Raw genomic sequence first — 15366 nt, forward strand, 5'->3', positions numbered from 1 at the left:
ATTGTTGGTCAGCCCACATTAGGAAAAACAAATGACCAGGTGTGCTAGCAGTTGACGAGGCCACCCACGATCGAGGGTATCCTCAATTGGTTGTTTAGGCGCCGACGCACACACGCTCGCTTCGCGTAGCCGCCGGGAAGATCGACGAGGGGATCTGTACAAACGGATCAGCGCCGGCGCATATGGAGAATAATCCTCTGATGAGTCTCTCCTTGATTCCTTTCTTGATGAACTGATCCACATCTAGAGCGCTCCAGGAGACCAAGACTTTTTTGCTTTAGATGGAATTAATTTAGGGATGCATTAATTCTATCATCTTAGTTCAAATTTAACCATTACGAAAAGACACCACGACTCAAGCCAGATCTAAGGATCGACTCATGTCTAGGCTATCTGGCAAGTTATTATTATTATTATTATTAGATTTGCACAAACTGTTAGATGCTACTCCCTCCGTCTGAAAATACTTATCATCAAAATGAATAAAAAGAGATGTATCTAAAACTAAAATACATCTAGATACATCTCCTTTTATCCGTTTTGATGACAAGTATTTCCGGACGGACTGAGTAATTTGCATAACAAGCTAAAATCTGAAGCGCACCATAGAAGATTTTCGACTTTATCCTATGTGTTTCAGGTGTAAGAGCCACGAGCCAAATTCAAACTAATGAAAAAACAACAACATTTTTCTAATTGAAAATACATATTATCTTATGCTCCTCTTAGTATGGTCATTGTCAAAAAAAAAATCTTCATTGTCTTCGTCACCCCCCTATGGTCAAATCCTGACTCCGCCCCTGATCTGAATGAGATGTAGAGGCAAAGTATGACTAAACGCGAAAGTTCAGAAGCCCCCGCAGCGGCGAATAATCATCAGTCCGCGTAATATGAGGCTATTTTGTTTCTTAAAGGACGATGTAGTTACTGATCATCGGGGGGAGGCAGACACTGACAGACAAAGCCGGTGGCGATCAATGGGACTGCGACGCTGGTCTCTCTCGCCCAATTCAGAAATAAATTGGAGCAGGCCCCGACGGAGCAATCCGTGCCCGTCACGACACAACGCAGGCCATGTTCATGTACGTACGAAGCACCCGTCCCATCACATGAACCATCAAACCAACTTCGGCTGCTTAATCAATTCGGCCTTGAAAGAGTCCATTCCATTCCATTGCATAGTATATATATATATATACTACAGTATTATATTACAGTTGTGTGGGGTGTGGCTGTTGACGACGACGACGATAGTTGGCCAAGCTGGTCCAATCAAACAAATTAATCATAAGTACACTTTATCATTAATTAATTAATTACCAGGGAGAAAAGAGAGAGAAAACGAAGAAGAAGAAGAAGAAAATGAAAATGATACAGCTGTATGTATTTATAGTTCTTGGAAAGGATTTGCCAGAGTTGCTCTGCCATGTCCCGTCCTCCTCCTACTAGGGCTGGCATCTGCTCTTGCATGCAGGGTAATCGTTATTGCAACCTTTCTCACGGGCCATTGATCGCCTCCTCTCTTCCTCCTCCTCCTGTGCACCGTTGCTGCTGACTGGTGATCGCTGTAGTTGAAGTAGTAGTAGCAGTAGTAGGGTTGTACATGTGGTGAGGTAGAGAGGGAGAGGCAGAGAGGCAGAGGCTAGTCCTGGGCGGCGCTCCGCCAGATGGCCTCGAGCTCGGCGGCGAAGAGCTTCTCCTGGCCGACGACGATGGTGATGTGGTCCTTGTTGTCGTAGACGGTGACGCGGGCGCGGGGCACCCTGGCGCCGACGGCGAGGGTGCACTCCACGGGGAGCAGCTCGTCGTCGCGGCCGTGGAAGAGCGCCACCTTGCAGCTGAGCTGGCCGGCGACCACGTCCAGGTAGGCGCCCATCTTGCTGGCGCTGAGGCACATGATGTTGTGCAGGGTGTGCCACGCCGCGTTGTGGGTGTGGCACATGAACGCCTCGATCAGGAACGTCCGCATCCTGCAACCCATCCATACATCAACACACACACGCACAGTACAGTCAGTTAGCGCCCGGCATTCACTCGCTCAGACCATATATGGATCGTGCATGTGCCGGCGAGCAACGGTACAGCGCTGCCACTAATGGAAAGCGAGAAGAAAAATCTTTGCTTTGCCCCGTGCTCGCATCGCCTGCCATGGTGCCGTTCTGGTTGCAGCGCATGTGATACAACCATAAGTAGAACCCGTTACTGCTGCACTCACTCCGTCCACTTGTAGCTTTGCCTTCCTGCTGGACCATGCACGTATGGCCCTATCATGCGTGTGTACTTGCGCGATCCAGTAATAAAAATTGCGACTTGGAGCCAAACTTAACTCCCTAGATCTCAGTCAGTCATGCATGCATGCATGCATGCATATGGGTGAGACGCTCATTCATTGCCCCTACACTGTCCTCCACTGACCTAGCTTTCAGGTTACCTTCAGTACAGTGCAGTGGTATAGCACGCGCCAGCAGAGGAGGGAGTATGTATTATTTGCCCTGGCTCAGCAGTTATTGGTGAATTGCAAAGCTAGGCAAGTGGGTCATGAGGCCGGCCATGTGACCAGTTCGTCCTAGCTGGCTAGTCGCCGGCCAAATATACGTATGATCATACGTACAAGACTTTGAGACTCACACACACCATCTTTTATAACGTACAGTATGCACAAGTGCATGATGAGACAATGAGAGGTACATCTTTCTTCGAAAAACAGTGAGAGGTATACATGAGGATAGCATGCAAGCTGTGCAGAGCCATGAATACCTTGTACTGGTATTGTACACGGGCTTGATTAATTTGGGCGTACGTAGCAGCAAGCAAGCATGCATGCGGTGTCCATGTAGCCACTAGCTAGGCTAAATAAGGGAAAGGAGGAGGAGGCCTTTCGTGTGCCAAGACATGCGGTTTGGTCGTGTTAGGTCCGCCCATCGACCGATCGGTCGACCGCACGACTCCACAACCGAAGCAATTCAAGGCAGACACCATATGTCTACGTACCACTAGCACCAGCAGCTAGCTAGCTAGCTAGCTGGGCACTCACTGTCGTCGACACGACACGTCCCCCGCCCCGCGCACATGCACAGCTACACAACATGCCCCCCCAGCCCGTCACGTACGTGGCCACGCACCGAATCAACCATGAACTTACTTCACTTCACTTTAGCACCCGCACTCCACTACATACTCTTTGCGAGCAAAACGAGACGGCAAAAACGAATTAGATATACTCCCTCTGTTCGGAAATACTTGTCGAAGAAATGGATGTACCTAGGCGTATTTTAATTTTAGATACATTCATTTTTCTTCATTTCTCCAACGAGAATTTTCGGACGGAGGGAGTATATGGGAGTATTATGGTATATCACATTAGACTTGGCCGGCGCATCAGCTTCTGTGAGAGAGAACGACGCTCTTTTCTCGTTACTCACATTAGATTAGATTAGAATAGAGTGATCAAGCATATATTCTTCTTCTTCTTCTTTTTGGCGTGTGGGAAAACGAGGCATATACTGTTTCCGTGAAGCAGCTGACCAGCTGTTTTTCTCAACCAGAAAACACGAGGAGGGCAGAGGGTGTAACTGCGAGGACAGAACAGTAGCAAAAGAGGATGAAGCAACGGTGGGTGAGTGTACCGGCCGAAGACTTTTTCCGCGGCCCGTCTTGTTCCGTGGCGCGTAAGTGCGGGTCATGGCGCGCGGGGCCCGTCTGGCTGCCGTTTATGGCCGGGTGGTGAGCCACCGCCAATCTAGGCGCCGGCTGCGCGCGCGCGAGCGCTCACCTACGTGCACGACTGCCGCGCCCGAGCCCGAATTGCATGCACGCATCCATCCATCCTCCACACGACCACACGTACTACCACGCTCCCACCCACCCACCCACCCACACCAGGCCACCACGTACCACTCCTGCTGCCGCTACTGTACCCAGCGTCGCGCACGGAGAAAACGCATGGTGATCATCAGGGTGCACGACGACTTGACACCCGGATCAGCCGGAATGGCGGGTGCCAATGAATTCCGGCCGGACGAACGAACGCTACGGCATGCACCTACTGTTGCTACCGAACAACATTTGGGGGCGATCATTTAAGGGAAGATAGCGCGCGGCGGCGACAGCGACCGCCTTGGCCCGCCGTCTCGCCGTCGCCGTCGTCCCCTCGCATAGCCTGTCTGCTCCATCATTTTTAAAGACAAATTCTGGACGTCCCTGCAGCAGAAGGGGGTATAGTGTACGTACGAATGCAGAAAAAAAGGGCGTGGGATGAGAGGGAGACTCGTGGCGCCATGAATGGGGTCGACAGCTGTGGCTCATCCGCCAGTCTCGCGCCAATTCAATGCCGCAGCAATGCGGTTTCTTTCAAAGCAAATTGTTTTCACTTCAAAATTACTTATCGGCGTGTGTGTGTGTGGGTGTTCCCTGTGCGCACGGCGACCGTTTGGGCGTGGGGCACGTCTATCTAGTTCTAGTGCAGTTACTTATCGTGACTGGGTTGTCACGGGACCGGCCGAGGAACATGCAGGCCAGGACAGGCAGGTCAGGTGGTTGGGAAATATGTATATAGAGTGTGTGTTGCCACTGGGAAAAGAAGAGTAGGAAAATATGCTATGCTACACGAGCGTTGTTGTTTATATAGTAAAGTAAAGTTAAAATAATAAGATAATATATGCGGTTGGCTCACCTGTTTCTGGTGAGGATCCTGAAGAGCCTGTTCCAGACCCGGTGGTGCCTGCAGATGGTGAGGCAGATGGTCCGGCTCACGTGCTCGTACCAGCACGCCATCGACGCCCCGAACGCGATCGGCGGCCACACCCGCCGCGGCGCCACCCGCCGCATCACGTACTGCGTCGCCGCCCCCGCCTCCTCCGCCGGCACCGGGAAATACGGCTGCACCACCATCCATCACACAGACAAAAACCATTACTACCATACACTTTTGTTCGTGTAAAAACGGACACGGTTGATGGAATTTTTACTACTACTACAAAATGCGCAGAGTTTGTTAGCGCGGGTGATTCGCATGCCGAGTGACTTCAATTGTTACGTGATCGCAGGCCACTCGAGTATTATGGCAGTCCACTAATGGAAGTTGGTCGGCAGGGCCGGAGGGGGAGACGGAGTTCGGCGATTAAATGCATGGCAAAGTTCATGCACTTCGTATGCGCAGCTAGCAAGGCTGGTGGTGGACACGGCACAGGCACTGCCACTGGCACACACGCATAGTGGCTGGGAAACGTAGACGTACCGGGGCGAGGAGCGTGAGGGACTTGACGGCGCCGGGGTACTTGACGGCGAGCGCGAGGGCGAGGACGGAGCCGAGGGAGTGCGCCACGACGTGGAAGGTCTTGAGGCGGTAGCGCTGGAGCACGGAGCGCTCGATCATCTCCAGGTGCTCCCGCAGCGTGTACAGCGAGTCCGCCGGCTTGGGGCTCCGCCCGAACCCCAGCAGGTCCACGGCGAACATCCGGTACCGCCCGCGCGCCGCCGGGCTGAACGCCGGGAACACCGTCTCCGTCCAGAACACCGAGGAGGAGATGAAGCCGTGGATGAAGATGACCGCCTCCTGCTCGCCGGCCCCGGCCCCCGGAGGCGGCGGGGCCTGCACGTGCACGTAGAGGTGGGAGGCGCGCGAGCCGGTGCTCCACGAGTGGCACATCTTGCAGTCGCAGTCGGACCAGCAGGGCGCCTGCCGCGGCGGGCGCGGCGCCCGGTCGATCTTGCCGCGGATGAGCTCCGCGATGGCCGGGCTCACGGTCAGCGCCGGCGCGATGGGGCCCGGCTTCCGCGTGGCGTCCGAGAGGAGAGACGCGCGCACGTAGAGCGTGTCCGACACGTCCTCCAGCTGCATCTTGTTGGCCGACGACGACGACAGCCGCACCACCTTCGGCCCCGCCGTCCCAGCCGCCGCCCGCGGGGCCACGAACGACAGCGCCCCCTTCGCGCCCGTTGCTACGCCGCCGCCTCCGCCGTCCTCGCGCGCCGCGGCCGAGCAGTAGCAGGGCTTCCACTCGGCCTCCACGGCGTAGTCCACCACCTTGTACACGAGGCAGAGCACCATGTCCAGCACGTCGAGGAAGGAGAACACCACGAAGCTCACCACGCAGTTGAGCGCGCGCCCCGCCGCCAGCAGCAGCGCGACGAGCGACACCCTGCACTCCCCGGCCCTGCCCCCGGCCGCCGCGCCCATGGCCGCCGCCTTCTCCTGCCACACGCACGTGGCAATGTGCATTGCCGCCCGGCCGCTCCTCCTCGACCGCCCTCACGTCCCGGTGCGTGCGTGCGTGGGCGCGCGCGCCGGCCGCTGGGGAAGAAGCTGGCACTGGCAGGCGGGGTGGGTGCGCTACCGGGAGTAGCTGACTGTGGCTGGAGCAGAGGAGTGAGACGGGCGAGGCTTTTGTAAGAGCAAACGGGCAGCGCGCCTACGGAAAAACAAACCGCATTTAAGCGCGGTGGGAGCGAAGCGGAGGCGGCCGGTTCTCCTCTACACTTTGTATTTTTTTGTGGGCGTTTGGGCAAAGGGTGTGGTGGGGTTAAATAGAGTGTGGGGTTGCATTGGGCAAGCTCGCGAGCAACACCAACGCGTGTCGCCGGTGATCACTGATTACACCGACGAAAGCTACGGGTCATTTCCATCCCGGCCGTGCATTCAATCGAGTTTCATGGGGAGGGCTCACTTACAGTTACGGGTCATGTGTGTATATGCTCCATGCTTTGGGTTAACTCGCATTTATTAGCTCATGGCTTAGCCGTCCGGGAGCGACGAACGGTTCAAACTTTGCTTGTGGGATGGAAAGCATAGAGGAGAATGCCACTGTTTGGGTAAGATTTTAGCATAACGACATTTGTCATATCATAGGAGGAAAGTTTGCGTGTATTTGCACTCTCTCTGTTATTTTTAAAATAAGAGAGAACTATACTTATTAAGACATAGGTTTAAATAAGTAATTTATTTTATACATAAAAAATAAATTATTAATTTTGTCACATAACTCACTATGAAACGGTAACAACAATGAACTGCGGGCTGAACATTCCGAATATCTAAAGCCGCGGGGAAGGGAATGTAACAGCGGGCGACGTTGTCGCGAAAGATTATTATTTTTGAGAAAGAATGAGATGAAGGAGCTTAATGGTTTACAACTGCAATATTTATTTAATTAATTATAAATTTCATGATTTTAAAATTATATTTGAACTCATTCGTCCTTATAGTGTTGCGATAAAGTTTACTTTATTATTATTTCATTTGATATTGTAACAATTTAATTTTTTTAAGATGGGGTGCCAAATGCTAAGAAGTTGATTTCGACCGCAAAAAATCTAAAAACCAAGAAAACATAAATAGTGAATGTTTATATCACACCACATGTGTAAATCAATCTATATTTATCATACTAAACTTTTTTACTTATCACTAAATTATTCATTATATATGCACTCACATTTTCAATAATATTTTCAGTCTAACTACTTCAATGACATACCTATGCATATACGTTAAGTTTCATATTTATCATTCAATTCTAGTGCTAATCATCAAAAATATTTTTTCTTGATATTTTTTAAATATGGTTAGAGATATATTCTGTTAAGATAAAATTAAATTTAAATTTAAGACAAATAAAATTATGGCACCACTCAACATATATCTATCAGTGTCTTTATTTTTATGGTATCTATCTGTAGTTTCTTAAATACCCACAAAACTTGATAAAGATCTTTAGAGTGCATTAATAAAATAAGTAATATGGTGTATGGTTCTAGAGTGTAATAGTATCAGCTATCTAGTATAGGTAACTCAATCGTGAATTCAAAAGTGTGCGTGATGTCATCAAATAATATCTTCAAACCACATTTCTAATCATCAAATTTGTCCGCAAGATTGCAAGATGCTTACTGTACAGAGCAGAACACATAAAAATGGTAAATCATCAAACATTCAAACAACTTGTACACATTGAATTAATTTCTCAAAACAAGGTTTTTAATTTCGACTCTAGTTTTTCCCGGCAGGGGCTAGAAACTAGAAAATCCAGTTTCCGAAAAAACTCAGGAGTCCCAGATTTTTATCGGCCAAATTTTATAGCATCAAAATTATTACATTTAACCCATTTTATACAACAAGTGCTTTCTGTTCTAGTGGGTAGTAATAAGAGTAGTAACCATCAGGAGGTCACGAGTGTTGACACAAGATTTTGGCACGGTCAAGAAATTATTTAAGATGGCCTTAAATGGAGAAGTGATCTTACATGAAAGAGTTCCGTAGTGTTGATATGAACATCTTTGAAGTTTGGGTCATCGCCGTCCGATTTCATCTCGAAGGCGGAAACTATGCTCAAAGTACTAAGATCTTATATTCAGAGTACAGTTTGGCCGATTAAGCCCCAAGACGACCTTAAATGGAAAAATGATCTACATGAATTGTCTTCGTCTCGTCGAAACGATTGATTTTGATATAAAAATCGTTCAAATCCGAATTTTTATGCAAAAGTTAGAGCAATCGGAGTGCAGCCTTGTCACAAGGCGAGATGTGGCGCGCCCCACCACACACATGCCTGATGGGTAGCGCGAGGGAATAGCCTGTTTTGCGCGACCAATTTGACCCTCAAGATGACCTCTGATCAAAATAACGTTCAACATGAAAGTTGTTCGTCTCGTCGAAACGGTCAAGATTGCTTTTGGGCTCGTATCCATCCGAGATCGTTTACTACCACAAAAAAGACCCGCAAGGTGCAGCCAGTTTAAACCGAACAATTTTGGAAAGTTCGAACAAAACGCAATCCGAATTTGACTAGGGTTTTGGACATGAATCCAAGCCTTTTCCTTGCACGGGAAGTCCAGCCGCCTCTTATATATCTAAGGGGTCACGGCCGATTGAACAACACACAATTGAACAATCAATCTACCACTTTTTATCGTTTTATCTTTTCTCCTTAACCTAGTTCTTCTTCTTCCTCGTTCTCCGTTTGTTCTTTTTGTTGCAGGGCGACGAACCTCGAGGCCCTAGGGGTGATTAGGTCGACCTAGGGCAGCCCATAGCCGTCGCGCGCCCTGACGGGGTCCCTCCCGGGCGTGTGGGGTTTCGGGTCCTCAAAAGCACCCGCCGGATTGTCTTGCGTATCGCGCTTCCGGCGGGTCTCCTTCGACGTGAGCTGCGGTGCACCACCCCCGGCATCGAGGATACACGGTGACGTGTTCGTGTGCGAACAACGAGCTTGACTTGAGGGCACCGCACCATGACCAACAGTATTTTTACTGAGCTTGAATAACGCAACAAACTGAAGTTTAAAAGATTTTGAGTCGATCCAGCGACGTCCACATGATAGGTCGCGAACCTTACCACTAGCCAAAATAATTGGTTGCTATAATTTATTTATATCAGCCTATTTGACCATTATTAAATAATTTGAGCACAAAAACTTCTAAATTTCCGTGTCCAATATTGTTGAGGGTCACCAAAATTTTCCAGTGACCAGTTGGTTACCAGAAACTATGACCTATAAAAGTCCCGACACAACAACCCAATGCCCCGATCAACCCCAGGTTCCTATTCGTATGGAGCTTCGATAATTTAAGGATGTGAGGACACATTGTCTTGTCCTAAGTCAAAACTGTTTACTAGCTTGTTAATAAAAAATGGTTATGTTTCCTAACCATACACATGTGTTGTCATTTGATGAACGGGATCACATCATTAGGAGAATGATGTGATGGACTTGACTCAACTGATAGCTTAGCATAATGATCGTTACAGTTTCATTGCTACTGCTTTCTTCATGACTTATACATGTTACTCAGACTATGAGATTATGCAACTCCCGAATACCGGAGGAACACCTTGTGTGCTATCAAACGTCACAACGTAACTGGTGATTATAAAGATGATCGACAGGTGTCTCCGAAGGTGTTTGTTGGGTTGGCATAGATCGAGATTAGGATTTGTCACTCCGTGTTTCGGAGAGGTATCTCTGGGCCCTCTCGGCAATGCTCATCACTATAAGCCTTACAAGCAATGTGACTAATGAGTTAGTTGCGAGATGAAGTATTACGAAACGAGTAAAGAGACTTGCTGGTAACGAGATTGAACTAGGTATGATGATACCGATGATCGAATCTCGGGCAAGTAACATAACGATGACAAAGGGAACAACGTATGTTGTTATGCGGTTTGACCGATAAAGATCTTCGTAGAATATGTAGGAACCAATATGAGCATCCAGGTTCCGCTATTGGTTATTGACCGGAGACGTGTCTCGGTCATGTCTATATAGTTCTTGAACTCGTAGGGTCCGCACGCTTAACATTCGACGACGATTGGTATTATGAGTTTATGTGATATTATGTACCGAAGGTTGTTTGGGGTCCCGGATGAGATCACGAACATGAAGAGAAGTCTCAAAATGGTCGATACATAAAGATTGATATATTGGACCATGTTGTTCGGACACCAGAAGTGTTCTGGATAGTTTCCGATAAAACCGGAGTGTCGGAGGGTTACCGGACCCCCCCCCCCCACGAAGTAATGGGCCTTAGTGGGCCTATAGGGGAGAGAGAGGGGGCCACAGCAGGAGGTGGCGCCCCCCAAGGGGAGTCCGAATAGGACAAGGGGCGTTGGGCGTGGCCCCTCTTTCCCTCTCCCTCTCCTTCCTTCTCCTCCTAGTTAGACTAGGAAAGGGGGGAACCCACTCCTACTTGGAGTAGGACCCCCCCACCTTGGGCGCGCCCCTTGTGGCCGGTCGCCCCCCCTCTCCTCCTTCATATACGAGGGAGGGGGGCACCCCATAGACACACAAGTTGATCTTTAGCAGTGTGCGGTGCCCCCTCCATAGTTTTCCACCTCGGTCATATCGTCGTAGTGCTTAGGTGAAGCCTTGCGTCGGTAACTTCATCATCACCGTCACCACGCCGTCGTGCTGACGGAACTCCCCCTCGGCCTCAGCTGGATCTAGAGTTCGAGAGACGTCACCGAGCTGAACGTGTGCAGATCGCGGAGGTGCCGTGCGTTCGGTACTTGATCGGTTGGATCGCGAAGACGTTCGACCACATCAACCGCGTTACTTAATGCTTCCTCTTTCGGTCTACGGGGGTACATGGACACACTCTCTCCTCTCATTGCTATGCATCACCTAGATAGATCTATCGTGATCGTAGGTAAATTTTTGAAATTACTGCGTTCCCCAACCGTGGCATCCGAGCCAAGTTTATGCATAGATGTTATATGCATGAGTAGAACACAAAGAGTTGTGCGTGATAATAGTCATACTGCTTACCACCAACGTCTTACTTTGATTCGGCGGTATTGTTGGATGAAGCGGCCCGGACCGACATTACATGACCGCGTTCATGAGAATGGTTCTACCAACGTGCTTTTGCACATAGATGGCTGGCGGGTGTCTGTTTCTCCAACTTTAGTTTAATCGAGTTTGACTACGGCCGGTCCTTGTTGAAGGTTAAAACAGCACACTTGACAAAAAATCGTTGTGGTTTTGATGCGTAGGTAAGAACGGTTCTTGCTAGAATCCCGTAGCGGCCATGTAAAAATTGCAACAACTAAGTAGAGGACGTCTAACTTGTTTTTGCAGGGCTTGTTGTGATGTGATATGGTCAAGGCATGATGTGATATGGTCTAAGACATGATGTGTTGTATGAGATGATCATGTTTTATTAAAGTTACGGCAACTGGCAGGAGCCTTATGGTTGTCTCTTTATTGCATAAGATGCAAGCACCATATAATTGCTTTACTTTATCGCTATGCGATAGCAATAGTTGCAAAAGAAATAGTTGGTGAGACGACCATGTGATGACACGTTGATAAAGATCAAGATGATGGAGATCATGGTGTAATGCCGGTGACGATGGAGATCATGATGGTACTTTGGAGATGGAGATCAAAGGCACAAGATGATGATGGCCATATTATGTCACATATTTTGATTGCATGTGATGTTTATCTTTTATATTCTTATTTTGCTTAGTTCGGCGGTAGCATTATAAGATGATCCCTTACAAAAATTTCAAGGTATAAGTGTTCTCCCGGAGTATGCACCCTTGCGACAATTCTTCGTGCCGAGACACCACGTGATGATCGGGTATGATAAGCTCTACGTTCACATACAATGGGTGCAAGCCAGTTTTGCACACGCAGAATACTCAGGTTAATCTTGACGAGTCTAGCATATGCAGATATGGTCTTGGAACACTGGAGACCGAAAGATCGAGCGCTCTGTTGGAAAAGGCAGTGCCTAGGAGGCGCTTAGGCACGCCTAGGCACTAGGCAATGACCCTACTTCCTCGCCTAGGGCATAAGAAGAAGTCTAGGCAGAGCAAGTAAGAAATTGTCTACCCAAGCGAGAAATCATGCCATATTGCACTAATATGCCAAAAGGGCCATATTCAAATCATAGTAGCTGGTCGTTAACATGCTTATACGCCCTAAATTAATAAAATACACATATAATAACCACATATACACCCTAATAGTAAAAATTACATAATCGCCTAGGCTGCGCCCAGGGCGCTTAACCACCGCTTATGCACTAGGCAAAGGCCAACCGCCTCGCTTACGCCTACCGCTTTTTCCAACCTTGGTCGAGCGTGAATCATATAGTAGATATGATCAACATAGTGATGTTCACCATTGAAAACTATTCCATCTCACGTGATGATCGGACAAGGATTAGTTGATATGAATCACGTGATCATTTAGATGACTAGAGGGATGTCTATCTAAGTGGGAGTTCTTAAGTAATACTCCCTCCGTTCCTTGATATAAGGTGTATAGATTTTTGAGAAAAAGTCCAAAATATAAGGTGTATCGCATTGCACCACTCGTTTGGATAATTTTTTAAGGGATTTGATTACATTTCCTTATATTAGGTAATCTCCTCTATTTTCTCATGTCAAATAGTCAGGAGTAATATCGCCCAAAACTTGTGAAATTTTCTCTCCACTTGCGTTCTTTAATTTTCGTGCCAAAAACTGTACACCCTATATTTAGGAACGGAGGGAGTATGATTAATTGAACTTTAATTTATCATGAGCTTAGTCCTGATAGTATTTTGCAAATTATGTTGTAGATCAATAGCTCGCGTTGTAGCTTCCCTATGTTTTTTCTATGTTCCTAGAGAAAACTAAGTTGAAAAATGATGGTAGCAATGATGCGGACTGGGTCCATGATTTGAGGTTTATCCTCATTATTGCACAGAAGAATTATGTCCTTGATGCATCACTAGCTGAAAGACCTATTGCAGGAGCAGATGCAGACATTATGAATGTTTGGTTAGCTCAATATGATGACTACTTGATAGTTTAGTGTATCATGCTTTACGGCTTAGAATCGGGACTTCAAAGACGTTTTGAACGTCATGGAATATATGAGATGTTCCAGGAGTTGAAGTTAATATTTCAAGCAAATACCCGAGTTGAGAGATATGAAGTCTCCAACAAGTTCTATAGCTAAAAGATGGAGGAGAATAGCTCAAGCAGTGAGCATGTGCTCAGATTGTCTGGGTACTACAATCGCTTGAATCAAGTGGGAGTTAACCTTCCAGATAAGAAAGTGATTGATAGAGTTCTCTAGTCACCATCACCAAGTTACTGGAACTTCGTGATGAACTATAATATGCAAGGGATGACGAAACAAATTCCTGAGCTCTTCGTGATGCTGAAAATCGATGAAGGTAGAAATCAAGAAAGAGCATCGTGGTTATGTCAATGGTGTTGACCCGATGCTAATGGCATTGCACACCCTCAGTTTTTGCATTTTTACAATCAATGGTCTGCCCTCTAGCGTGGGGTGTGTTCCTTGACAAAAACATATGTTGTCTATGGCATTTCTGTCTCAAGATGGGAATGGGCCGACTTGGACCTCGCCTTGGATGTTGCCCCATGGCCCCAAGGTCAATATGTGAGGCCATGTGTCCGTCCATTTCATCAAAAAATGTGGTTTCATTGATCCGTTGGGTACATGATGCTGACCCAAAATCCAATGAATTTAGATTTACAGCTTTGTTTACACAGTCCAGTAAAATGACAAGATCTAATCTTTCCTCATATGTAACCTTGGATAAATAATTAGTCCCGGTTGTATCCATGTGATCGATCTATACTCTCTAGGTCCAGCTAGATTGTGTTTTCGGTGGGATGTGTGTTATGCCATCGGAAGGGTGTGTGTGAGTCGTAGCTTGAGAGATAAAACGAGGGACAGAGAGAGATAATCGCTACAGATACTAAGCTCCCATGAAATGGGGGCCTCTGGTGCATCAGGGGTGTTTAAGGCGGTACGTGGGCCTTGTTTTGGGTATGGTCAGTTGTAAATGGGCATTCGACTCCTGGCATGTGAGGCCTCGTTTACCCTATCGCTGGTTCCTCCCGTTCTCCTGTTCCTCTGGCGATTGCATAGGCAGCGGTGGCTGTGTGGGCTTGCCCTTTTCTTTGATTCGCAGAGGAGGGCGGCGGTGTTCTTGCGGCTGCCTGTGCTGTTGCCGGAGACTTATTCCTCGCATCGGCCTCTCTAGTCTGCTGGATGGGTGGAGGCGTGGAATGCGGCGGCTGGTCTTGGGGTTTGCTCTGCTTCTTCGGCTCCGTGTGCCGCGTTCAAGGTCGCCCACGCACGCGCCACCACGACACACCCTAGTTGTGCCTTGGTTTACTGGCTAGCGGTCCAGCGGTCGTCAAGTCATTCCTCAACTACGACTACATCTGCGACAAGTATGGGAATGATGAGGGGGAGCAGCTGCCGACAGGTGGAGGCAACGGGTGAGTTCCAACATCATCCCACTCAAGGTACTCATGCCCAACATTACCAAGGTGAATAGGTGATTATATGCTTGATGTTTCCTCCCTACCAACAATTAGTGGCACCTTTCATCCAAATCAAAATCAGTCAGGAAACAAGTAACTATCTGAACTACTTGGATACAGTTCAGTTATTGTTCCTGATATTTCCGTATGGTTTGTTGCTACCTTGTGTTAGATATGATCTGTATCTTGCTGGGTAGCCCAGTAAGAGCATCTCCAACAAGCGCGCTATAAACGCGTCGCGCTGAAAAAGTAGTGGTTTTAGCGCGCGCGCTACCGTTCCCGGCGCTTCAGCGGACGAGCAAAAATCACGCGCGCAGCATATGTAATTCAGCGCGCGGGCGAAAACGCCATCGCGCGCCGCTTATTTGCTGCGCCCGCTCCCGCGCGCTGTACTATCAAGTGCTCGCTCTCAGAGCATCTCCATCAAGCGCCCAACGCGCAGCGCGCAAAAATCTGGTTTGCGGCGTGCGCAACGCCAGGTTTTGCGCGGGGCGCAACGCTGGCTCCAGCAGCCGCGCTAAAATGCAGCGCACACGAGCAGCTTCAGCGGTGCGCCAAAATGCAGCGCGCGC

General features: G+C 48.4%; 1 protein-coding gene across 1 annotated transcript; it reads right to left on the reverse strand.

Annotated features, from left to right (window-relative positions):
- Window positions 1-1133: 1133 nt before the first annotated feature.
- On the reverse strand, window positions 1134-6490 carry LOC119287951 (probable lysophospholipase BODYGUARD 1). The gene is made up of 3 exons (XM_037567565.1): window positions 5237-6490; window positions 4673-4878; window positions 1134-1970 (listed from the first exon to the last, which is right to left on the reverse strand). Exons 1-3 carry the CDS (start codon window positions 6218-6220, stop codon window positions 1643-1645), a joined length of 1518 nt encoding a protein of 505 aa, XP_037423462.1. The 5' UTR covers window positions 6221-6490; the 3' UTR covers window positions 1134-1642.
- Window positions 6491-15366: the final 8876 nt, after the last annotated feature.

This window comes from Triticum dicoccoides, chromosome 4A (assembly GCF_002162155.2).
Source record: "Triticum dicoccoides isolate Atlit2015 ecotype Zavitan chromosome 4A, WEW_v2.0, whole genome shotgun sequence".
NCBI lineage: Eukaryota > Viridiplantae > Streptophyta > Magnoliopsida > Poales > Poaceae > Triticum > Triticum dicoccoides.

What these genes read in the sequence shown, in the direction of transcription:
- LOC119287951 (XM_037567565.1), bottom strand. Translation starts at nt 6,220, where the DNA reads ATGCACATTGCCACGTGCGTGTGGCAGGAGAAGGCGGCGGCCATGGGC. An exon ending in CCCTCACGCTCCTCGCCCCG is followed by an intron (nt 4,879 to 5,236) that starts GTACGTCTACGT and finishes ATGGTGGTGCAG; the next exon opens with CCGTATTTCCCGGTGCCGGC. An exon ending in AGGATCCTCACCAGAAACAG is followed by an intron (nt 1,971 to 4,672) that starts GTGAGCCAACCG and finishes GATGGGTTGCAG; the next exon opens with GATGCGGACGTTCCTGATCG.